Source organism: the organism of the source record quoted next, unplaced genomic scaffold, assembly GCF_019419815.1.
Source record: "Pyrus x bretschneideri cultivar Hongxiangsu unplaced genomic scaffold, Pyrus_bretschneideri_v1 Contig8, whole genome shotgun sequence".
Lineage (NCBI taxonomy): Eukaryota > Viridiplantae > Streptophyta > Magnoliopsida > Rosales > Rosaceae > Pyrus > Pyrus x bretschneideri.
Window position 1 is genome coordinate 6,484,093 of NW_025999820.1, and position 25,707 is coordinate 6,509,799.

A 25,707-nucleotide genomic window follows, 5' to 3' on the forward strand; every position below is an offset into this window, starting at 1 on the left:
TGCCTGACCCAGTGATTGGGGGGAATGACGTCAGGTTGTCGCTAGCCACATTATTATATTTTTTTTTTGCTTCAGGCATGTGTGGTTCACGCGCAACTTCAGACACGTGCGTCAGCCACATTAATAATTTTTTTTTTTTTTTTGGATTTGCACAATGTTTCTACCTACGGTCCAGATTTTTCTAGCAAAAATAAAATAAAAATAAAAAGAAAAAGAAAAAGAAAAATTTGAAACAATATAATTTTACTTTTGGGCCACATGGCACAATATGGGCTATTGGAGTACAAAATAAGGTAATCCAACGGTCCACTTTAATTAGGTTGATAAAAATGATTAAAAATACAGAAAAATAATTCAGTGGCGTTACTGGGCAATTTACAAAAATTGTACTTTAAGATAATAACACGTGGCGTGACGAGATTGGTTAAAATCATATCCGAAATTACAAATAAAATTATCTTTTTTTTTAATATTTTAATACTCATGGCATAGGGTATACAATTTAGAAGTGGAGATGCATTTAAACATTTATTGTAACTAAAGACAATTACTATGCGGTTGGGGCATTGGGTTGCCTATAGGTATAGCCCATAGTGTATTTTAGGGGTGGAGTATCTCTCAAAGTGGGACTCCTTCGTGTACTCTCTGCTACATAACAGTTTAACATCAATTATTGTGTCAACATTATAAAATATTATGCCAAAAACATAAAGTGATAGAAAATTCATGAATAGTCTTATTTTTAAGAAAGTCTTCTTAACATTTCTCGAAATCTTTATTATGGGTTATGTGTTGGCAACTTGGAATAAGGAATTGGTTTCAGAATCTGATTTTATAGGCAACCTATTTTATACTTCAAGCTATCGTATAAATAAACCTTGAGTTTGTATTGGAATTCGCTTTTCGGAATTAATTATATATTTATTAAACTTGGCTTTCCGAGGTTTCGTAAGTCAATTATTGACTAGTGTCATGTGGGACGGTTCAATTTACATCAACTTAAAACCTCGTTATGGCAATCTCTTTTTATTTGATTTCGTTTCTTTTTTATATGATACATATTTCATTCTATATTTTCTTTAAAATCATTAAACTCTTTTTATATTACAAACGATTTTTATACTAAAAAGTCATCTAAACTATAGTAATGTAGATGATTCAAATTTGAGTAAATGTTGAGCCATTTGTACAAATAAAAGAATACATAAAGTTAAACATAAAAACATAAGAAGTAGAAAATTTTCATTAAAATTGTTTGTTTGGAAATTTTTCAAAAAATAAATCGTAAATAAAATAGTAGTCAAACAAAGTCAACTAAACTCAAGTCATCAGTCACTGAACTTTCATTTTTTATGTAACATTTGGCAAACATGTGCTCTTTTTAGGAAAGAGATTTTCTCCGGAGCCCTTCCATCAAGCAATCCGGATCCTTAAAATTTAATTCAACAACTACAAACAATGATCCACTTTATAAGTTATAATAATTTTAATTGTTGAATTAAATTTTAAAGGTTTGAATTGTTTAATAAGTAAGACTTGATGGAAGGGACCTAGTACCCTCTTTTCACCTTTAGTCAAAGATCAATTTGGCAGATACAAATTTCAAAGATCCACTTCAGTCTTTGGATCAATGTACACATCAACTCAACAAGAAAGCGATGCTCCTGACAAAGAAATATATTCACATTAATAACTTTTGTAATAAGAATATTATTTTATTTAACATAAGAGAAATTGTTATAGGCATTTCATAAATTCAAAAAGCCTATAAAATCCAGCAACGTTCCACTTCCAACAAAGCCAGCACAAGGAACAATATTGAACAGAGAAAAAGTTGCAGCCAAAAAAATAAAGAACACAGAAAAGAGTAATAGAAAAATGATGAGAGACAAGTGTAAGGCATGCCTGTTTGGTTACTGAGAAAGTATTTTCTAGATAGAGGGGAGAGAGAGAGAGAGAGAGAGAGAGAGAGAACATCTGCATCTGCATTTGCAGCAGAGAGATAATCATCATCAAAAGTATAGCCTGTTGAAGTATAAAAACACAACCCATGAACCATCAATCTCTGCAGGTTTCTACTTTTCTTCTTTTTCTTTTTGTTTTTCTTTCTATTATATTTTTTTTATTCCTTTTGGGTTGTGGGCTTTCTTAGCTTTACTAATTAAAGGCTCTCTATTACTAATCATTCCTCCCTGCAACTATCTGTTCACTGGTTCCCTTGATGCTTGACACCGAGAGCTCCCATTCATTCACTTTAAAAATAAATATTCAGAGGGCTCTCAGATTAACCAGTTCTTGGTGAGTTCTCTCTTTTGGGTTTCAAATTCTTTTCAAATTGGGGGAAAAAAAATCCATCTTTATTCCATTTTGTTAATTGTTTGTGGGTTTTTGTGTTGGATTTGATCTGTGGTTTCTGTGCTTTTGAATCCGTTTAGTGCCCTCAAACTTTGTTCTTACTTTTCTGCTGTTTAATTCTTAAAAAGATTGCATCTTTTGTTTTTTTTTTTTTTTTTTCCAGAGAAATCGCTGGCTGGGTCGGTTCAGTTTTCACTGAAATGCAATTCTTGCTGTGGAGTAAGTGATTTCTCAGTTTAGGGTTCTTAGCATCAACCTCGAAGTCTCACCTTTGTACCTTTCATGCTTGTGAGTTTACATTGTAATTAGATCCTTTTGAAGAGGAAGAGAGTTTTGGTTCCAAAACTTTGTATTGGGGATTTACAGCAATGTGCTAACTGTAATTGCTGTAAGTTCTTGTGAAATATGGCTGAAATTAGACTTAAGAGGGTAGAACAAGGCCAAGTCAAGATTAGAAATGTCCCAATTGCCGTGACGCCGGAAGGTTTTTGGTGCTGCCCTTCTCCTGTTGTGTTTCAAAAGAACCTAAAAGCTCACAATTCCATGCACAAACCGAAGCCCTCATCACCACCACCACCACCACCCAAGGAAGCAGCTCACAGAAAACAAACCCCACTGAGTGAGAAAGAGCTAGCCTTTATCCCGTCGAGATCAGCGAGTATTTCTGATGGTCTACGGGGTGTTGGTCCTGAGGCGCCGGATGCGACGGTGGTTAGTGCATCTATGGTTCCGGAGAGAGTGCCCAGGCCCAAAGTTGAAAATTTGCCTAGGAAGGTAGCAATTGAGTTTGGTGATCCTGGAACTAGTGATATGAAGGTGGTTTTACTTGGAAAGCAGGGATTTTGCGTGAAGTTGAGCGTTCACAAGAATGTTCTTGTTGAGCATAGCAACTTTTTTGCTGATAAACTTTCTGAACAACAGCCTGGTTCAACTTGTCTTAACATGGAAGATTGTGATGATGTTGAAATATATGTTGAAACCGTTGGATTGATGTATTGCAAAGACATGAGGCAACGGCTTGATGAAACAAAGTGTCTCGCGTGTACTCCGCATTCTAAAGGTAATACGCTGAACTGTGTAATGCATGATTTATCTCACTTCTGTGGATTGCAAAATTGCTGTTTTTATTGTTGGTTATGCGTTAATGCCAGATACAAAACCAATTACCTCAGTCTTTCTGCTACTGCTCTTCATTATTTTGATATATTTTGCGTTGGTTATACTTTTCATACTCTTATGTGTATTACTTTTAGGAGCTCCAGCCGTCGGGTGGAATCACCAAATCCCTCCTGTTTCGGATATATACTTGTTACAAATTTTCATGTCACTTATAATATTAATTAATACAGAGTGTATATGACGGACATGGAGTTGATATAAGCTTTATTGCACTGTACTGTGGCTTATCATTTAATCATATTGTAGAAATCTTTCTCCCTTTTATTAAGAGAAATAATAACCATACACCCTTTTTCTACCCCTACCAATGTTTTAAAAGGCTTGCCTCTGTTTTGAGGGAGTGGGTGGAAGGCGTCGCTGGAGCCACCTAAGCGCGCCTCAGGGGATTTTTTTTATATTTCCCAAACCCAAATTTTGGGTAGGGTGTTAACTGCTTCATGCCTCTTCCTTGCACAATCATCTCTTTGCCTTTTTTTTTTTCTAATTTTTATTTTTTTATATAATGGATGTGTGTGCTGTCTGCATGCATTGTTATGTGTGCTCATTGTGCTTTTCATCCTCTATTATATATATAATATATGTATATATATGTGTGTATATGTATTTATAATATATGTGTGTGCTCAAGGTGATTATTGATTAATAATCTTTTTTTTTAATGTAATATATGTGTACGCTCAGTGTATATATTAAAAAATTTAGGTTCCGTGAGGCTTCGCCCACACCTCATGCTTTTAATACATTGACCCCTACACACCCGTGTTTATTCCTATCTACTATTTCCATTTGATTTATTCAATTCGATAGCCAGAAATAAAAGGGGGTGTGTAGGAGGAGAAGAGGGGTGTGCCTTTACTAATGCCTTTACTAATGCCTCCACATGTTGATTCTTTATATCATGATGCTTCTTTATCTGTTGTTTTGTTCTCCGTCCAATTGGATTTTGGCAGGTCATTTTGGTATTCTCTTTAAATGACTATCCTTCTGGTTAACAAATAGAATGAAAAAGAATAAGAGGAAAGCGAACAGAGATTCACTTATTAGGGTTAGAAAGCATGTTTATTGCACGAGAAATGTGTACATATGCACCTCATACAAAGCTGTATATATTTGTTCAATGTTAAAAAACATGACCTTCTCTGAGAAAGTCGAGGGATATACGCTCATCAGGCTTCTTTTGTAGTTAACTTGAGTAATATCTATCCGCACATAATTTTCCATGCACGAGAATTGTTTTTTAAACATGTTTAGACAGAAAAAAGGTGCTTCATCCCTGCACAGTGGTGATTAGGTAGATTTTGTAAGTGGCCTTTGCAAACTGTTTGGTTATATCGAATCTAAAATGTGGTTGGTCACTATCGTGTGATATTTTTTTAGCTTAGGATTGTGGCATCTTCCATTTCAGCACCCTATATCCATTTTGAGATGCAGATTGATTGTTTTATCTGAATGGCCCTTCTTAATCATATGTGATTAGCTAGAAAGTTTGGCTTCGTTAAGTTCATCGATAGGGATCAAATTGCTCCATGTTTTGGAGCGTTCATTAAGTTCATTTAGCCTATGGCCGCTGATACTAATAGGGTTTATTTTTGACATCAGATTTGATTGTTGTTAAGATGGTTCGAAAAGTGGGTAAATGAACTCTTATAATGCAAAGAAGTAGAATCGTTTAGATTATCATATACCGTCATTCGGTAGGTTTTGTATATCTCTCGTCAGCTTACCTGTATTTTCATTTTTCATCTTGCCTCCCTATATACCATCTGTATGTCATAATTTAATCTGAATACACCGAAACCTAACCTGAATCTTAATGGCACCTTCTTTCAGATTGCAGAACTACTTGGCTTCAACTCGTGCATGCAGTCATGTTTAGAGTACTTGGAAGCAGTCCCGTGGGTTGGGGACGAGGAAGAAGAAAAAGTTGTCTCGTCAGTCTTGCGACTCCAAAGTGAGGGTATTGGGGTCACTCCTGTACTGAAACGAGTCTCGTCCGACGTTTCTAAACCCCAAAAGGACACACTTTCCCACATAATTGGACTTGTTCTTGCAAGCAATGAGGAGAGAGGCAGGCGTGAAATGAAATCCGTAGTGCTCAAGCTCCTTAAGGAGAACAACAGTGCCTCAAGCTCTCAAGGTTCAGCTAACGTCTGCAATGAAACACTATATAACTCGTGCAGAAGCTGTGTGAACTTGCTGTTGTCCCTATTCAAGCACGCTGCAGAGCCAGAGTCTTCTGATAAACCTGTCGACAACAAAGAACCTGTGGTGAAGCAAATAGCTTTGGCAGCTGATAACCTCTCATGGTTGCTTGAGATTTTGGCTGACAAGCAAGCCGCAGACGAATTTGCAGTAATGTGGGCTAGCCAGCAAGAATTGGCAGCCTTACATACGAAGCTGCCTATTGTATCTCGTTACCATGTTAGCTGTATCACAGCAAGGCTGTTTGTTGGCATTGGTAGAGGGGAGCTGCTGCCATCTAAGGATACCCGTCTGCTGTTGTTACAAACCTGGCTGCAGCCATTGATTGACGACTACAACTGGCTGCAACATGGGTGCCGGTCATTTGACAGAAAGGTTGTTGAAGAAGGAATTGGTAGGACAATCCTCACTCTGCCTCTAGAGGACCAGCAAAGTATTATGCTTTCTTGGTTGGGAAGTTTTCTCAAGGCTGGCGACAGCTGCCCGAATCTTCAGAGGGCGTTTGAAGTGTGGTGGAGGAGAACTTTCGTTAGACCATACATGGAAGGACAAGGTAGTTCCGCCCAGTAAGATAGCTCATTGACCTCACAGTAGACGTAAAGACTACAGAAATACTGTAACCAGTGGGAGTAATGTTTGTAAAATTAGTGGTGTGCTCCATAGTATGTGGAAGAACAGAAGAAGGCTTGGAATATTTCTCATTTTCTGAAGGCTAACATGACATATTTATGTGTGAAGTCAAAAGAGTGAAGTACTGGAGGATTTTTGAGAAATTCCTGGAAGTGAACTGCTTTATGTGATGTAAGAAACTGCTTTTGTATTGGTGATGTGATGTGGGTTGATTGTTTCATGTGGAAATTGTTGAAAGATAAGAGTTACTTGGACTTGTTGCCTCATGTGATCATGTATAATGTACCAAGTTTAATATTATCAAGGGCTTTAGATTATTTATAAATTTCAAGGTCGGTGATATTAAACCAATTGGTACTTTGTATGATCAAACCGCTTATTCTTCATTTCATTTTTAGAGGGAAGAATTATTTTTCGGGGATATGGTCGAACGGTTGATAGCTTCACTCTCGAAAACTGGTATAGTTTGAAACAAAGAACTATCGAGGGTTCTGTTCGTAAAATTTGTGAACAATATCAATTGATTCGTAAAATTTGGCCCATGAACTAAAGAATTTGTGAGTATTGGTTCCTTGAACTTATCACAACGTAGAGCAATAGTTTTTTGAAATAACACCCTTAGGCTAACTCCAACTCATCGCCTAAAACCTATAAAAAGCTAGATTTAGCCCAAGATTAGTGGTGGAGCCCCCACTCACATGGGTGTATCTCCCACTTGTCTACCAATAACATTGAGCCCAACGACTCTTTTGGTTGATCAACAACTCACATTCAAATGGGTTGTTGGTTATCTAACGGTTTACATTTAATTTAGTTAATATTTTTGTTTTATATTTATAAATTTATTGAATCCAACTATTAAAAGAATTATAAAAAATTATTTAACTCAAAATTCACCAAAAAACTCTATAAATACCTATATAATTGTTGAAACATCCACACAAAACTCACTTTTTATCTACAATTCTTCCAATTTGTCATTCTACCATCTTCCAAAACCATGTTTGCTCATGTGTCTTGTGTTTATACATCTCTATCATGTGTTTCATATTCTTCTATAGTGTTTCATGAGTTTAATGTGTCGGTTTAGTAATTTTTCAATATTTATCGGAATTTAAATATTTTTAGGTTAAAATATTCATTAAATAAATTTAGGATATAGTCTACATAATTTTTTTTTGAAAAGTTAATTTTAAAAAAAAATTAGCCTAAATTTATTCTTCAATAATCTGAGGCTAAAATTTTAGGCCGGAATGGTTGGAGCAGAAAATTTGTTTCTGGGTTAAAACCTAAATTTTCAAAGCTAAAAATTTTAGATTTTAGGGCAATGGTTGGAGATGGTCTTAGAACTTCTTCCCCCTTATTGGCCTTTTAAAGTCCTTTAGTTTGGATGTATGTTGTAATGGTGTTACTCCAAAAGACCATTACCTCATATTTATAACACATTCGACGACATCTGCACGGATTTTTAGTTCATTAATCCAAATTTCAATTAGGTCCTGAGAAGCCATATGCGTGATATGGCCCATTTGTTTATACACCTGATTTTGCTATTTTGCTGCTTTAGCCCATGAGAGGCCAGGTCTCAAAGATCAGTCTTTGTTAATTGACTCCCCCAGTTCTAATAGCCCACTATTCTAGTTCCATAAGCAATAATTCTAAATAAATATTTTGTATAAAACATATACGTGTTTCATGAGATTGAGCAAGCAAATGCTTATATGCACTGCAGAAAGTGCTCCATTAATTGATCATTTCCCACACACATGCTACTATGCATACTCATTTGGCACCAAACTTGACCAAAAAACAAAAATCTCAGCTAGTACTCAGATGTTCAGGTTTTCTTTTTCTTTCGTGTTTTGTTTCAAATAATAATAATAATAATAATAAAAAGAGAATTATAAGAAAAAGGTAATGCGAGAGGTGAATTTTTGCTATAGATGTGAAAGTAAGTGCTCTTTTTATCATTGAAGATATAAGTTCCCAGTTAAGTTGATTCAGTTGGTAAAGGCATGTTTGTGGTTAATCTTCAATCCAAGTTCGATCCCTGTAGTCAAATGTTTTCGTTGTTGCATTATCTGTAAATTCTTATGTAAATCCATATCAGTGGCAGCTGACAGTTAGATGCCAGACGTAAGTTCTTCTAACTTGAGGTTGTAGGTATAGTGGTATACCCTGCCGTTGGTGGTGAAAATAAGCCAATCTCCCCCTAACTTTTTGTTAAAAAAAAAAAAAAGATATCAGCCCCCACATGCAGTCAGTCCACAGAGAGATTTTTCAATGTGATCGGAACACGGAGTGGTACACCACGTGTCACTATACAAATGATGAGATATGTGTGTTAAAAAGTTAATAACTTAAATATTAAAATTTTTCACCACTTATATAAAAACAAGTAGTGTACCACTCGTGTTCTAGTAACAATGCAAAATTTCTTCAGTCCGTAGGTTTGCATGCATATAGAATTGACTTTTCCATGTAATGCAGTAAATTTCCAACTAAGAGACTTGCAATTTGTAGGACTACTTGGGGCTCCAGTACCTGTTGCATTTTGCAGGTAGTGCTAAAATGAAACTGCATGAACCATTAAACTTTTAACTTTCCCTTGGTATCAACTTACTATTACATATTGGGTTTAAGTTCATCATCTATCTATATATTCTACGAAGAACAATACTTAGCTGCTGAAAATTCAACAGCCACTTCTGTTTTTATCCAATTAAATTTGGACATGTGTCTAAATAATTAAAATTGTAAGCACAATTCCAAATCTGATTTGGTGAAAGCAGGGATGGCTGCTGAATTTTCAGCAGCCAAGGATTATTCTTCTACGAATGACTTGCAAACAAATTAACTCGTCAATACTGCTAAAGAGTAAAACCAGAGCAGGATTTCCGCACTCTCTTTTTTTTCTTCCATGCACTCATGTTTATTTGTAGTTTTGCATTATCTAAATCAAAAGAGGGTCACGAGACATAAATAAACATGAGTATACAGAAATCATTTCTCAAAAACATTTTTGTTCGGAACAATCAAATCAATCCAACTATTGAACCCAAAAATGAAAAACACTCATTTCAGCTTCCTCATCAATTACAGGGATCGATCTTAGGATATCATCGGGCTTTAAATGTTCAGAGAATTGTCTTATCTGATTCACCAGTGGTGGTACAAGAAAAACCCCATTGGATTCCTTATCGTCTAGTTGTAACCAAATAAAAATGGCACTGCTGCACCACAACAACGGCTGTGGTCCAAATACAGTACTGCTGGATCAGGATTGAATGTTCTCCTGTGATTTTCGAATCCTCTGTTCCAGGCCACCATATCATTCAAATTTAAAACAAACCCATTCACACCATAATTTCTCTAGCAATCAAGTTATTTTGCACTCCTTTGGGCTGAGGGAGTTACACTAGATTTCGAGTTCATTCATATATTGATGACATATCCTTAATTTTTCTTCATCTTTCATCACCCAATCAAAATTTTTATAAGTATTTTTTCTTTCGATAATGTTCTCTTATCAAGTTTATATTTGAAATCGGACAATCTACCATTTTAACGACCAAAATCTAGAAAGAGAAAGAGCCACTAAGAAAAAGCTAGGCAAACAAGAAAGAGGGAGAGGTTAGAAAGAGGAAAATTGTGTCTAGCATCTGGTAATCTAAGTCTTGCATTTTTTGGTTGGCTCGATCGTGTTAGCATGCGCTTTACTAATTATTCCTCCCATTCCTTTAGTCTTATTACTTGAATCTTAAGTCGCGGTCATGTCTCACTCTTAGTATAAGGATTGGTTTCATGTTTCTTCCCAAATCTTTCATTAGTTTCGGGCTCAATCAAACTAAAGCAAATATTTTCAATTATCAACAAGATTAATGGCTTATATTCACAGTATGACAACTTAACAACCTGACAAAAAAACATTTTCTCTATTTTTGTTAGGAAAATGATAATACACATATTTTCTCTTCTTATACACCTCTGCTTAATCACGTTCCTTGTTTTCCTTTGATTTAAAAGTAGATTTCAACCCAATTGCATTAGAATATTTTAGGGAAAACCCATTCATCTTTTGACTATCATTTAATGTTAAAAATTTACCAAAGTGAGTTTATGAGGTCAATTAATAGTTATGGTTCTCATCTGTCATGTTGTTTCATGCTTATTTTACCCTCTACAGTTTTTTTTTTATTTGGTCAACATCATTTTTATAATTTAATGTTATTTATGTGGAACAAATTAATTTTTGGGTTTAAAAGTTATTAGATTGGAGTCTTATATTTTGATGATGTGGATGTGTTTGATACTAAATATGTAGGTAATGTATTTTGGTTTGATACCAAATGTGTAGGTAATGTGGATTTATAAGTTTTGATACCTATTTCGGAGGTGATGTAGATAGGACTTGCTTACCTATTTATAAGGTTTCGATTAACTATGCATGCTAACTGCCTATGTATTGAGTGTTTTTAGGCTTTATATTTTGTTTTTTTCAAGAGAAATTTTATTGCACATAAACAATAGGGTTATGACTGACAAATTGTTTCTTATGGATTCAAGTCTTAATGGTGGCAATGATGAAAGCTTAAACATTCAAATGTATAATTAGCTAGACTAAATAATGCAATAATGCCTATGCACCATGGTGGAAATTCGATCTCCACCGATCTTCTTTCCCTAACATTTAACAATTTAACCCACTAACGCTATCGTTTGTAAAATAATAATAATAATAATAATGCATTTAATTAAGATTTTAAAATTTTTATTTTTATTTATCTAAAAGGGTATGAAATATAACTAATAAAACATTCAACCCTAACATACTCAATTCAATAGCCAACGAGGGTTGACTCGGTTAGTAAGGTCCTAGCCTTGTGTGGCACCCCACCAAGGTTTGAGTTTCACTGCCAGCAATTTTCGTTAGTGCGAAATCTGTAAATAAATCCATACTGATGGCAACTGGCAGTTAGGTGTCACTCGTAAGTCCTTCAAGCTTGAGGTTGTGGTCTGCCCTGGTGCTAGTGTTGAGAGTAACCAACCTCCCCCTAAATTTTTAGCAAACAAACAAAAATATTCAATTCAATAGACTTCAATTAGCAAAAGCAAGTGTGTAGGATACAAAGACAGTATGTGTTGAGATTGAATCACACATTGATGAAAGGAGAGACCTTGCATGTACTTATAAATAGTTGGGATACTCCTATATTGCCAATTGGTTTTATGGTCTCAAAACTTTCATAAGAGTAAGTTGTCCTATGTGTGAAGCCCAACGGCCACACGTGCTTCATATCACTTAATTCTCTTGTCTACATGTTAGGCTTAAAAATTCGCTACACGTGATAGGTCGTGTTGAGGATGAATCTCACTTTGATGAAAGAAGGGATTGCCACACATGAGGAGACGTATTGAGAATAAATCTCAAAATTGATGAAAGGATGGACTTTGTATGTTCTACTCCTCATACTACCAATTGATTTTATGGTGTAAGCTCAATTTTGTTCAACATTTTGTTATGATAGAGACATGCACACAAAGGTAATAATGGACCCAATCCCAAATTAAACTTAATTACGTGTCCAATCTCTCTATTTCCTAAGGTGCCCACATCCTAGTTTTTGGTTGGTGGCCAGTCCGATTTATCATCTCAGGTGGCAGATGAGTTGGACAAGTTACATCATTTAATTTCAATTTTTTTATTAATTAAAACACTTAAATAATCTTAGGTGGCAGAAGAAGACTCTTTGTATACCACAATCATCATTTAATTAACAATCTTTTTATTAATTATTGATTAACATTTTGAAATTAAATGCTAATTAATTTAGATGATGTGGCTATCTACTTCAAATGCTACCTAAGAAGGTATACAATTGTAGTATAAAAATATGGTAAGAATAACATTATTGTTTTATAATAGACATAGATGGTTAGGGTTAGGTCCACCCATTGATGTCCTGCAAAATGCAGTATTGTAGCTGTACTCATATGGAAGCGCAAATGGGGCCTTTTAATTTAATGAAAAACGAAGAAAAAAAATTCAAATGCCCTGCATACAACTTTCGTCTGTTTGTTGCTTCACATTGAATTTGTGATTAAATTGGGTGACCAAACAAGACAAAGAAACGATATTCTGAAATGTATGGATGTATGCAATTGCAAACCCTATTAATTAAAGATTGCTAGTATAGTTGAGTGTGGTAGGCCTTAAAAGCTTCTGTCTGTCTGTCTGTCTGTCTCTCTCTCTCTCTCTGTGCTGTCGCTCCAGGAGTGTTAATGAACAGTTTCACAGACTTACAGGCGTGGAGGACCCCTACCAGAAAGCAACCTTTATAGCTTATAGTGCATGCATCATGCATGCATTCAAGCCAAGGTAAAAAAAACTTATATTTGAATGAACGTTTGATCCAGAACATTCATCGTATAACTTTTTCAGTCTAATTTATTAATTTTAAGATCCGATATCTATTGCGAAGTTTTAGATTTCAGCAACCCTCAGAGGATTCGTTCTGGTGTCTCATTCAGGTACCAGAATCACTGTTTGATTTTGACAACTATCTTGATAGTAAGTTAAGGTGAAGGGAGTTATCCTCCTTGTTGCAATTGTCCGTGTTATAGTGACTGTCAACATTGATATTGTTTCCAACCTAACAGTTTAGCTTGTGTGAAGTTTTATACAAAAGACCTCAATGCAATTAGTAGTTGAACATTCAATATATATTGTGTTTGATTTAAGGTGGAACTTTACATTCTTTAGCCTATGCTTCTTGAGGATAAATATGTTAATATATAGCTCAACCACGTGCACCTACATGATTGTACTTAAACTATATCACATGAGAGTGGAATTTATGGTAATTTGCTGTAGACCGCCGATGTCTAACTATCAACTATTTACATACACGCAAAACCAACTAACGTTAGCATTTCTATTCATAAGCACCTTTATTGAGACCTGAAATTCAGTACCAACAAATTTTAAAGCAAAACACCTGATGAGCTGCTTAATGGAGTTTTTTTCCCCTTGTCATACCATACAATATAATGGTCACACCAAAGATCAATTCCAATTTAGTTCTTGTTGACTAGAATAGCAACATCACTTGATCGTTGCGGCACAACAACATAGGAAATCAAACTGTAGGTCGTATTGTTTTCAGTTTGTTACATATTGTTTCTGAAAGAAAAAGCAACACATTAGGTGAAGTGTACTTGTTGCTTTTGCAAATTCTTGTTTGGGATTCAAGGAAGCGTAGTTTTGGTACTTGTTATCAGGTAAATAACAAAACCTACCAATCTATCACATCTACGAGCATTGTTGGAGACAAAATATATTGACAAGCTATTGCGATGTAAAACAATGTTGCACTATATATTCGCCACTGAAGAACACAACTTTCTTAGCTTTAGGTTGTGGGGTTCAAAGTACTTTCTACTCTTCACGCACAGTACTTCTTAAACAACCAAAGCATCACTGTACACTTACTGTATTCAACATATCTTTGGTCCTTTGGATGAACATATTATATTTTGAGAATCGTTTGAACCAAACCAAACAGAATCCTTAATTTGCACTCCAAATATATATATATATATATATATATATATACAACATTGATTTTCAATTTTGTAGTTGGAAAATTTTCTTATTAGTTCAACACCATTTCGGCACCAATGCTAAGTAGGCGCTTAATGATTTCCAAAGTAAAAAACAGCAAAGGATTTCTTTGGTACCAGAAAAGATTATTTGACAATACATGATACATTGTCGATATTTGATCATTGTCTATTTATTTGACATTGTTCAGTTAATATAAACTACATATTGACAATGTACCGTACGATCGAATTAAAGTACCGGAACTTCATAGGGTAATACAACTTCAAATGCCACACTGAAAACATGATAAGGAACCCCTTGGCTAACCAATTTAGATCAAAGACATAGTAACGTCGATGTTGCATGTACAATTAAGCGACCCTTGAAATGACCATTGATGGAAAATAACACAACATCCATTTATAGCAATTTACTCCGAATTTGAAGTTCAAAACCTCCCACCATAATGCAGCTCAATATATATATATATATTAGAAAACTCAGTTTTCACTTCCTTTTGCCAATCATAGTCTAATTCAACCTTCAATAGTATGTCTATCAATGTTTGAGAGGGGAAATTCAGACAAACGTACGCAATAAATTGTTTACCCCATCTGAAAGGGGAAATCAATCAAGGAAAGCGTCCTGAAACTTGGAGCCACACTAGACTCTACAGACATTGCCACACCTAGTCAACGTGACAAAATATTGACATGCCTTCAACTCAACTTTACGTCTACGTGCAATTCCCACACCATGTGGTTCTACACCACTATTTCTAGTTTTGGCTAGGCATAACATTTACAAATCAATCATAAATATATTGTTTCTGGTGAATACTCAATCATAGAGGATGGGTTGTTCACGGAGACAAGCAAGCAAAAGATAAATTGAGAATATAACTTTCACACATTCATTTTCTTCTTCTACATGCTACTGCCGATTTTTCTGCATTGATTTTTCCTTTAACCTAGTCAATTCATAAGTAAAAAATAAACAAGAGTGTGTAGTGAGAAAATAAGAGTATGCGAAAACCACTTCCCTAGATTAATTAATAAACCCAACTCATGATGGGATCTCTCATTCATATTGTTTAAAATAACAAATATACATGATCACCATAATTCTCCCTTCATTAACCAATTTATATGATGGACATATAGTGCAAAGTAACTCTCCTTCCTCTTCTCAAAATATGATTTAATTTCATGATATTATTCTAGTAAATACCTCCTATTGAGGTACAAGATCTAATTAAAGTTTTAAAAAGGAGAAATAGTAATTGCAAAAACCATCTACTATGCAATTACAATAGACCCCACTAATTACATAATGCTACTTTTCTCACCATGTATCTTTCTTCATAGAATGGATGGAAGGTTATATATATAAAAGTAAAAAAAAAAATATTGAAAAAAAGATAAAGAAACTAATTAACTGTTTTTTCTTTTCTTTTTACTACGTTCTATAGTCTATAGAAGTTTGATATACTAATCAATAAAGAGAAGTGGTTGGTTAATTCCCTAACAGCCCCCGAAGTCTCTAATGGAGAAGAAGAAGAAGTCTTGTCGGGCATATTGTTTCCACCACCACCACCAGCGTGACGGAGCCCTAGAGTGAGTGACACGTCACCAGCTGCCGTGGTGGTCCCGAAGCTTATAAGCGTCGTAGAAGAATCGATATTACTACTATTTTGATGATCATGATGAGCTGCAATATTTGCATTAGCCGAGGTGGTCCCGTAACTTCGACCTGTGTCATCGGAAGCTGCGGGGGGGAAGCACTGGTACGCAGGAGGAGCCACCGCAGTGGAGGTGGTGGTGGCCATCATAGGGTGGTGGTGCTGCTGCTGCTGATGCCTATTGATTGCTACGAGTGAAGGGTCGTTTTCAGAGGCATTGATATCGGATCTTTTGCTTGCTGGCGAATTTGTTGTTGTTGTTGTCGTTGTCGTTGTAGGCGTTGGAGTTTGTGCAGCGAGGCCAGCATTGTTGTTACGTTCTCTCTCTTGATCTGCTGCTGCACTAGTAGCTCCTCCTACTCCTCCTTGTCCTACTTCTTCTTCTTCATTGGCTTCTTGCTGGTACATCTCTTCCACCATGGGTTTCCACAACCGAACCCTAGCATTTATGAACCAATTTGAGACCTGCATTCAAAACCAAAACACTTTATTTTTAGGTCATGCATCAAAGTTATAAATAAAAATTAATCCATCTCTCAATTTCATAACAGTCAAACCACGGGTCTACATTATGAGAAGAATTTATATAAAACGAGTTCACCACCAGCGTGTCGTCCGTTTCAGTAAAACATAATAAGTTTCTCAGTACATGCCATTGCCTTATTAAATAGAGAAGCCACGTGGCAATAAATCATTTTATGTAACTTGTTCTCACTACCACTGCTTCTTGATCACTATATATGATGCCAATATCTTGCTTAGAAACTTAGCAAGCATGTGAAATTACAACCCTAAGTGTGGTGGGCAATCTGGCAATAAAAATATTTATTTTGGCAGGATAAGAAAATAAAATTTACATCTTTTTTCTCAATATAAAGTTGAGAGAACAACTATATAACTATAAATTTTGACATGTTATAAGATTTTTGTAACCAATATCATATTTTGGGTTTTCATGCAAACCATGAAAACCACATTTTTTTTGTCAAATAAACCAGATTGAAGTGAAGAAAAAAAAAACATAATAAATGCAAAAGATACTACCACGTAACATTGCTAAAGTTTACGATGTTTAATGACCTAGCTAATGATGAAACAAGAGATGAAGTTGCCATAGTTAATTAAAGATTATGAATAGCTTTGATTTCCTATGACCAATTTAAGTGGGAACATTTATTTTGTCTTTTAACTTAAGGTTCTTAAATGATAAGATGTGGTAGGGAAGGTGTCATTTGGTATGAGTGTGTGTGAGAGAGAGAGCGCGCGAGAGAACCAAAGCTGCAAACTCTCATGTCTCATCTGTTATGTACTTGCATGGCAAAGCCTTTATTGTCTGCTGGTGTGGGGTTGGTTTTCACTGTTATCAGATTATGTCAAGGCGTTAAAAGAATCCACAGTTAAAAGAAGAAAGAAAGAGGCAGAGAAAACGCATTGTCTTTCTTCAATAGAGAAGCGTAGAAGGCCGGATAAATAAAATCCAATCCCATGTAAGTCCTTCTGAACCTACTGCTGGTCCCTTCCCTCCCATCTCGTCTTTCTACCTAGTTACCTATCTTTTCTTTCTTCTTCGTTAGCACGATGGTCTATACATATGCATGTTTATATACAGGAGCCTTTTCATAGCAGGGTTTCCGTTATAATGTGGCAGAAATGAAATGATATTTAAATATCATGTAGGGACAATAAATTTAACTATAATACCCTCGTATATTGAAGAAAAAAATGGACGAAAAAGTGAAATATATGAGGTAATGTCTAGTGAATACATAGTTTGTATAAGAGCATCTTCAAAAGAAGTACCCAGGTTAAATTCGATATGTCACATAGGAAAAATGCATCTTCAACGATCTAGCAACCCAATTAGCTAATTGAAGAATTAGCAACTGACCTTGTAGCAACCCAATTTACAAGGTCAGTTCCTACTTCTTCAAGTTAGCAAATTGGGCCGTGCAATATTTTATTTGAAAGTATTATTTGGTAAAAACTTTGAAAATAATTTTTTTTTTTTTGTCAAACGATAGATTTTTGTTAGATTAGATGTTAAATTAGTTATCAACAGAATTTGAACCCACACCATCATGTAAGGACTCAACACCTTTCTATATTGTAGTAAAGGGTCACTTGCAAGTTTGAAAATAAATTTGAGCTCCATCAAATAAGATAAAGTCAAGTTTTAAACATTTTAAAATGAAAGATGAAATTTGAAGAGTTAATTGGAAAGACAAATTTTTAAAGAAAACTAATGAAAATGGTTTGAAAACTTTGAGTTTTAACTATAATGACAAAATAAAGAGTAAATGAATGATATCATAATGGATTTTTTAGTGTAAAAATATAATTTTTGTTAAAATAAACAGTACGAAAAATTTTTGTTAAAATCCATAATTTTTAAAGTAGCATAAAAGTGTTAAATGGATCAGCAAAGGAAACTTTTAAACATAAGTTTCCTTTTGAGATGCTTTACTTACTGTTCAAGATGAAGCCAAAACTAAAATAATTACCTGATTTCTGGACAGACCAGTCTGTCGAGCCAACAGATGCTTATCAGCATCGCTTGGATACCTGAGAAAGAGACCAGAAAGGAAATGACATCAGAGTCCTTGTCTGAACAGTATAAAGAGTCTCACATCCTCCTCACACCTCTAAGCCAACATGAGGTCAAAAAATATTTCTCCTTTCGCTCTCTGCATGGGCGTGAGAATCTAAGACAAGAAGATATCCAGTCTCGATCGATCGCTACCTAGCTCAGCTCATCTGCGCTGTACCTGGACTGTACCACCACAACAACAAGACGTAACAGACTAGCTACCACGTACAATCTCGTCTCTTTTCTCTTTCTCTCTAGCCTTTTTATACAAGACAATGTGTTTTCTAAGAAAGAGAGAGAGATAATGCTTTAGTGAATTAATGCATTACTTTTTCCCCAGCTTTTGGCTGACCATGCACCATCCCAGGACACTGCGTATAATTACGAACCCCTTTTAACAGTAATCAGAATAGACCTGTACGTAGCTTGACTTAATATTTAACTAATTAATAAAGTGCATGGCAACCCCGCTCTAATGGTACTATCATATATCAAAGACTTACGTTACTTCGACTCGTTTCGACCAAACAAAACATTACTTAGACTAATATAATAATGTTTCAATACTATACTAGTGTTTTGAACCAAAAATCAACCTGATCAACAGTCCAACAGCAGAATAAAAAGCGTATCATGCAAGAGAGCATTTCCATATATGATATCTCTAGTAATGATATCTCGACATAAAACTAACTATGTTGCTGAGGTAGAATCTGATACAGATGTGGCTCACATGGCACATGCTTTTATATTAAAAAATGCATCAGTGTAGTCAATTTTGTGTGTTAAAATATTATTATTATCTTTGATAGAGTGTTTACTTGATTGTGTGCATTAAAATAAGAGTCTCCTAAGTAATAGTTGATGGTCATTTTCACAATTATATATCATAATATGAAGTAAAGCTAAAAGAGTATGGTAAAAGGTAACGCACGGGTGAAGAAAATGCTCAAAAAGCCAGGCTCTCAAGATGTTGACTGAGCGTTCCGGCAGGCCTCGTTGGGGCCTCCAAGCTTCTTGTTCCATCATGCCCATTTGATGAAATGCTCTTTGCTGCCTTAGGCTTTGCTCTAGCAGCTTCAGCCTCGGGGTCTCTCCTTTTGTTATTCCTGAGGTCCCCGCACCATCTTTCTCTCCAATTAGCTCACAGCTGTGCTTCAACTGTGCCGTGATCGCATCCTTTAGGCACCGAAAATGCCGTGACATGGCCTTTTGTGCTAGAGCTGTGTACGGCACCGCTGCTCCGAAACCCATCACCAGATCGAATGCGTTTACCACCATCTGCATTTGTTCGCAGTAGTGATTGTACCTTCGATCCACCTGCAATCATGCACATGTAATCAATATTAACTATACATGTACGTATTCAATGCAAATGTCTGAATTACTATCAAGTCACAATCTCTTGAGGGCTTAAATGTTCACATTTTTAAGAAGTTGGAGTGACTTGATGGCTTGAAATAAATGTAGAAAACAACCAAATAAAAAACAAATAAATTAAATAATGTAAAACGTGCGACATAATTTAAAGATTCATGTTCACGGTTAATTAATCTTCCTCCTCAACCAACAAAAAAGTTTTGACCAAAGAAGGCAACATGTTGATAACTAAGCAACCTTAGAAGCAGATAAGAAGTCTAAATCATGTTAGATTAGAGAAGGTAGTTACGAAGTGTAACAAAAGAAAACGAGAAGATGACTAAAACAAGAAAGATTGAGTACGAGAAAATTAAAACATGAGATATGAGTGCACCAGTCAGATCAAATGAGAGAGAGAGAGAGAGAGAGAGAGAGAGAGAGAGAGGGTCTTCTTATTCTCAGAGTATTATAAGCCTAAAAAAAATTGAGAAGGATGGTTTTGATCTTGATTAAAGAAGAGAACAAATGCATATATCAAATTAGTGGTACAACAAAAAAATTGGTTGGTAATGGCAACTATAAGAATATCTTTGGTATATACAAAATTGACACACTTACTCATCCAATTTATAATAGAACTAAAACGGAAATAAAAACAGGGTCAACTAAGTTATAATATCAATAGATTGCCCAAGAAATTACTATGAACAGTATGATCATAAACTAGAAAGGCACTGATATTCATAACTGCCTTCCTATACGTAATATGATGATGTGAAGCTAAGTATAAACCATTTCGATCATTGAAATATATTATCATTTTAATGTAGTGTTTAAACCATAGACTAGCTACCCTCGACCCTATGAAAGAGAAGAAAAGCCCTACTACACCAGCCGGCTTTTTTACCTATTTTTTTAAAGAAATATATTTTTTTAAATAATTGTAAGTGGCCGGAATTTTATTTGTTTATCCGGTGACTTGGGAGAAAAAAAATTTGGGGTCCTTAATAAAAAAGCAAAAGTCTTTGGAGAGAGAGAGAGAGAGATTACATGCCTCATCAAGCATGGACAATAGTTTGACTTTCCTTCGTTGATGTTCAATCCTATCAGCGGCTGACAACGGAGGCACATCCTTTGATGAAGATGAAGAGGTACCACCGCCACCGCCACCGCCACTAGCTTGATTAGAACTAGGGTTTGTGGTGGTGTTCTGCCTACCACTTGTACTACCACCAAACTTGTTCTTCTTGAGCTGACCCCTCCCTACACTGCAAAACTCTTCCAACAATTCTTGGGCAGCCTTCACATACTTGGAGTTCCTCAACACGTTCACAACTCCGAAGGACGATGACGACCCGAAACTGACGTGATGACCGCCTACAACGCCGCCTTGCTGCAAACTATGCAATGCCTGATGATGATGGGAACCCAAATTCTTATACTGAGGATTAGACCCTTGATGTTGATGATCTCCTTGATTATTGTAATACAGCAAGCCACTCGCACTATCTGATCCCATCCTGAATTCCTCAGCCTTTGCTGCCTCCAAGTGCTGCAAAGAAGTTGATAGAGACAATGAAAGTCCTTGGCCTTCGACAACCCCACCAATTTCACCACCGCCGCCAGCGGTATTGCCTCCTGCTTCATGGCCTTGATGACTCTCAGGGACCCAAGTGAATTGACCAAAGCCCCCTCCACCGGATGCGGCAGCAAACCCTTGGAGTGAATTGGTGGTGGTGGAAGGGTTTGGAAGCAACATGTGAAGGGTGGAAGAAGTGGTGTGAGAAGGAGGAGGAGAAGGCGATCTTGGTTGTGATGGGTTCATTAGAAAAAGCTGCATGGCTGCCGCTGAGTCTGCATTAATTGTTGAAATCTGATGATGGTGCTGATTTTTTGAATCTCCCAATGGTCCCAATCCACCACCACCCACTCTTCCGTACCAGTCAGCCGCAGCAGACACTGCTGCAGCCTGCTGCGGCCGAGGTATCATCCGATAATTGGCTGACATTGGATGCTCTAGCAGTTCGGCGGCCCCAACAGGGCCACCGCCTGGAGGGTAATTGAACATCTCAGACAACATCCCAGCGGTTTCGTATGCTGGGAGGCCACTGGATTCTTCCTCGTTTAGGCCAGCCAGTGGCGGCGGGGGAGGGGTTTCGAAGCCTTGCACCCTCAGCTTTTCCCTCCGGATCTGCTGTGCCAAGTGGTGTTGCTGCTGCTGCTGCTGCTGTTGTTCTTGGTGAGTTGTCATAGCCGATCTCTCGAAGCCATTGGAGAAGGTGAAGATGCCTTGGTGGTAGTCTTGGGACATAGAATTAGGAGGATTGGAGTAGTTTTCTGAATCAATTGAGTGGTGACGGTGATGAAGATTACCCTTTGGTGGCGGTGGTGGGAGTGGCGGTAAAGTTACTATGCCCATATCATAAAACTAGTACTGATCTTCTTCCTCATCATTTTTATCTCTCTCTGCCTCCCCTTGTTGGCTTTATAGTCACTTCCCTCTCCTTTCACACTTGATTTACTGTTCAATTCAGCATGAATTTGTCAGACACAAGCAAATAACAAACAATACCCATCATGGAAGAGTACTTTGAGTACTCATTAATTCATCAAGCTGATTAAATATATCACTATGAGAAGAATTATTATAAACAATATATATATATATATATAGAGAGAGAGAGAGAGAGAGAGAGAGAGAGAGGAGAGAAATGATAAAATGGTTACTACTACCCTTTGTTGTTGGTGTTCTTTTTTAATTTTTGTGTTCTCTTTTCATCTATACTTATCATTTTCAGCTTTGTTCATCATCATCAAGTATATTTATATACATAGATATATATACCTCGAGGAGTTGCAGAGTATGAAAGGATGTAAAGCTCTCAGACATCGTTTTCCCTTCTGTGGTATTGAAAGCTTCTTGAATTCCTCTCTCTCTCTCTCTCTTGTTTGTGTTGTCTCTCTGTCTGTCGTCTCTGTCTTTCTCTTTCTCTCCTTTTCTTTCTCCTTTTTTGCTCTTTGCAGTGATTGTTTATGCAATCACCTTCAACCCTTCTGGAAAAAAAGAGGCGATAGCAAGAGAGGGAGTATATGTTTGCTAATATAAAAATGAAAATGCTGGCTTTCTTTCGGAGACTCCTCACTATTTAATATATCTCTCTCTAATTAACCAATAAACGCAGATATAGCTTATTAGCTCCAAGAGAGAGAAACAAACAAAAAGGAGAAAGAGAAGCAGTCGCTGTTGTTCTTCTTCATCGACTCTTCTTTTCCACACCATTATTTTATATTTATTTATGCTTCTATTCGCCTAATACTTTTTAAAATCATTAATATCATTACATATCAAACCAAGTGGGGAAAAAGAAAAGACATTCTCTCCATATCTCTTATTTTAAAGCTCTCGTATCAAGTGATCTGGATTCTTAAAATTTGATCAAACGACTAAAATTATTATAAATTTTAAAAGAAACCTTTGTTTTTAACTATTAAATCAAAATTTCAAGAATTCAAATCACTTAATTCAAAGGCTTTAATAGAATAGATCTGGAGAGGATCTCTTTCCGGAAAAAAGGATGAAATTAATTCATTTAACTTTTGTTTCCAATGACCCTAATGTCCTCACCTTGGAATGCAGTGGTTGAGGTTACTTTCGTCCACTAAAAAAGTGGAATCATGGTTGTTAGGGAAATTGGTATAAATAATTATTTATCAAATTCTTGTTAAAATGATTTGTTTTTTAATATGTTGTCGGTATTTAATTGATGTATCGACAATATAAGATTATTATGTTGTTGATCATCATGTTATGAAGATTTGATCAATATTTTAAGTTTGATGGGTTTGAGTAATTGAAATTTTATTTTTGATTAGTTTGGCAACTTTCCTTATGTTTTATGTTGATTAGAGTTAGACTATTTTGTCAGAGTATATGTTTTAGGGATGTGTTGTTCACATACTATTTTTTACTTCACATATACATGTTCTATTGCACATAAATTCGAGTCTTCTTTCTTGCAAATTATAGTATATTAAAACATGCTTCAAAAATAAAAAATTAAAAATAAAACACAAATTCTAAGGGTTTTCTAGTTATTTTATGTATTTTTTATATGACTAGAATACCCTTTTTAGATGTCGGCCTACTATTGTCATTTGATTGTTTTTTTGGGGGGGGGGGGGGGGGGGGGGTCGTCTTTTGGAAACCAACGCAAACTACGGAATAAAATAAAGATAAGGTGAGTAGAAAGTCATCTCAACGATCCAAACTACCACCATCCCTTGATATGTCCAAATGACCATGATACCCATGTCAATCATTATCTTGCGTAGGCAAGGATCATTAGTTTGGTAGGAGCATTTTGGTCACTTTGAGTGATAGGCCAATGCATTAATAACCCAACCATAGTAAGACATCGATAGATGCACATACAAAACTGAGTGAAGCAGAAAGTGAACAATGGCACCAGTTTACTATCATATGCTGTCTCGTGCAAAAATATAAAGAAATGTGTCAATATTTTTTACATATTTATGTCTTATTGATACGAAACACTACTATAATAGTAAGCTTGCACTATACAAGTTGTTTCTCTCAAAACAAAGAGGAAGATATCGGTTTTATTAATACAGAAATCGTGCACGCAAAGGATGGGTGGCACGTGCGAGAAGTTGGGTAATTTTGGGTCTGACAATCACACTTAACCGCTTCATGGGATTGGCAATGTCAAGATGGCAAATTCGATTACTGTTTTGGCGTAACCTTGATCTTCACAGGTGTTATCTGTGCTTTATCCTTTTTGGTGTGAAGACTAAAGAGTAGTATTATCATGTCTCATGTACTACATATCTATTCATACATATGTGTGTGTGTGTTGTAATTATTGAATTCTATGTTGAGTTGCGTTATATTTGAAAGCGAAATTTTGAGTAAAAATGTTTCGGAAACCCTAAAATTGGGAACGCCAATACTGATTTGTAAGAAGTGGAATTCCTTAGAGCAACTCTACCGTTGCAAAGGCCCCCTTAGGGAAAGTCACTATTGAATAGCCTCCAATGAACAGTAACTGCCTTTTGCATCTCCATCCCTACACTGAATAGTCCTAGCAATAGGCAATAAAATATTAGTATTTTTTATTTTATAAAATAATACAAAATAATTTTATTTGTAATTTCGGATATGATTTTTAATCGGTCTCGTTGTACCACGTGTCATTAAATAAGAAATTACAACCCAAAGTATTTGAGAAAATATAAATTATGGTGTAAGTTGGAAGATAATGATACATATTTATAGAAAAATTAATTTTTTTTTTCGGATTTTTTTATTAATTTTTTACTTTTTTTATAATTAATTTTTTACATTTTTATTAATATTTTATATTTTTATTAATTTTATATTGTGGTTGACATCAGCCATTCATCACTTGGGCCTCAGGCTCTCAGGCTGTGGATTCGCGCCTGGCCTGTCCACCAGGCTTTCCCCTAACCCCATTGCCTGCATGGGCTGGAACTGATTGCTGGGGCTGCTGGAACTGATTGCTGGGGCTATTGCCTCATTTCTGTCGCCTGTCCATCGTGCCAAATACACCGGTGGACTTGCTCTTAGAAGGAGATAGAAAATAGAAAAGGGTGAATCGAAATCAACATTTTTTCAACCAAAACGGGCCTCGAATTGTTAACGATGAAAAGTCAAATTTATTTCCTGCAAGGGTATTTCAATAATCAAGTTAGTTCTAATTCTGATTTTTTATTTAATAAACACTTTGTTAGAATTTAGCCTTATTTATTACGCTTTTTAGTTAAAATGGTCTCTAAGATTGGTATAACTCTTCACTTTGATCCTTGAGATTTTAAATTGATAGAAGTGGTCCTTGAGTTTGTCCACTGTCAATCATTTTGGTCATTCTGTGAAAAACCTCTGTAAATAAAGAGAAAATGACAAAAATACCCTCAATTTAATTAGCAATGAGCCAAAATGATTTGACAAATATTGAGGGTGTTTTTGTCATTTTCTCCTTATTTAACAGATTTTTCATGGAAGGACCAAAGCGGTTGATGGTGGACAAACTCAATGATCAATTTTATCAAATTTAAATCTCGAGGACC

The 25,707-nt window shown here is 35.8% G+C and overlaps 2 protein-coding genes and 1 long non-coding RNA gene across 3 annotated transcripts; 2 read left to right on the plus strand and 1 right to left on the minus strand.

Moving 5' to 3' along the window:
- Positions 1 to 1,660: 1,660 nt before the first annotated feature.
- Positions 1,661 to 2,558, plus strand: LOC125468258. Its single transcript, XR_007255037.1, has 2 exons — positions 1,661 to 2,071; positions 2,519 to 2,558. It is a non-coding gene; the product is annotated as an uncharacterized LOC125468258 (long non-coding RNA).
- Positions 2,559 to 2,688: 130 nt separating this feature from the next.
- LOC103967618 (BTB/POZ domain-containing protein At3g50780) lies at positions 2,689 to 6,717 on the plus strand. Its single transcript, XM_009380891.3, is given in 3 exon segments — positions 2,689 to 3,372; positions 3,374 to 3,415; positions 5,365 to 6,717. Coding segments are annotated over 3 exon segments (1,596 nt in total). The 5' UTR covers positions 2,689 to 2,760; the 3' UTR covers positions 6,307 to 6,717.
- Positions 6,718 to 15,254: 8,537 nt separating this feature from the next.
- On the minus strand, positions 15,255 to 22,846 carry LOC103967617 (BEL1-like homeodomain protein 2). Its single transcript, XM_009380888.3, is given in 6 exon segments — positions 15,255 to 15,527; positions 15,530 to 16,118; positions 18,155 to 18,215; positions 19,175 to 19,560; positions 20,654 to 22,120; positions 22,445 to 22,846. Coding segments are annotated over 5 exon segments (2,433 nt in total). The 5' UTR covers positions 22,019 to 22,120; positions 22,445 to 22,846; the 3' UTR covers positions 15,255 to 15,495.
- Positions 22,847 to 25,707: the final 2,861 nt, after the last annotated feature.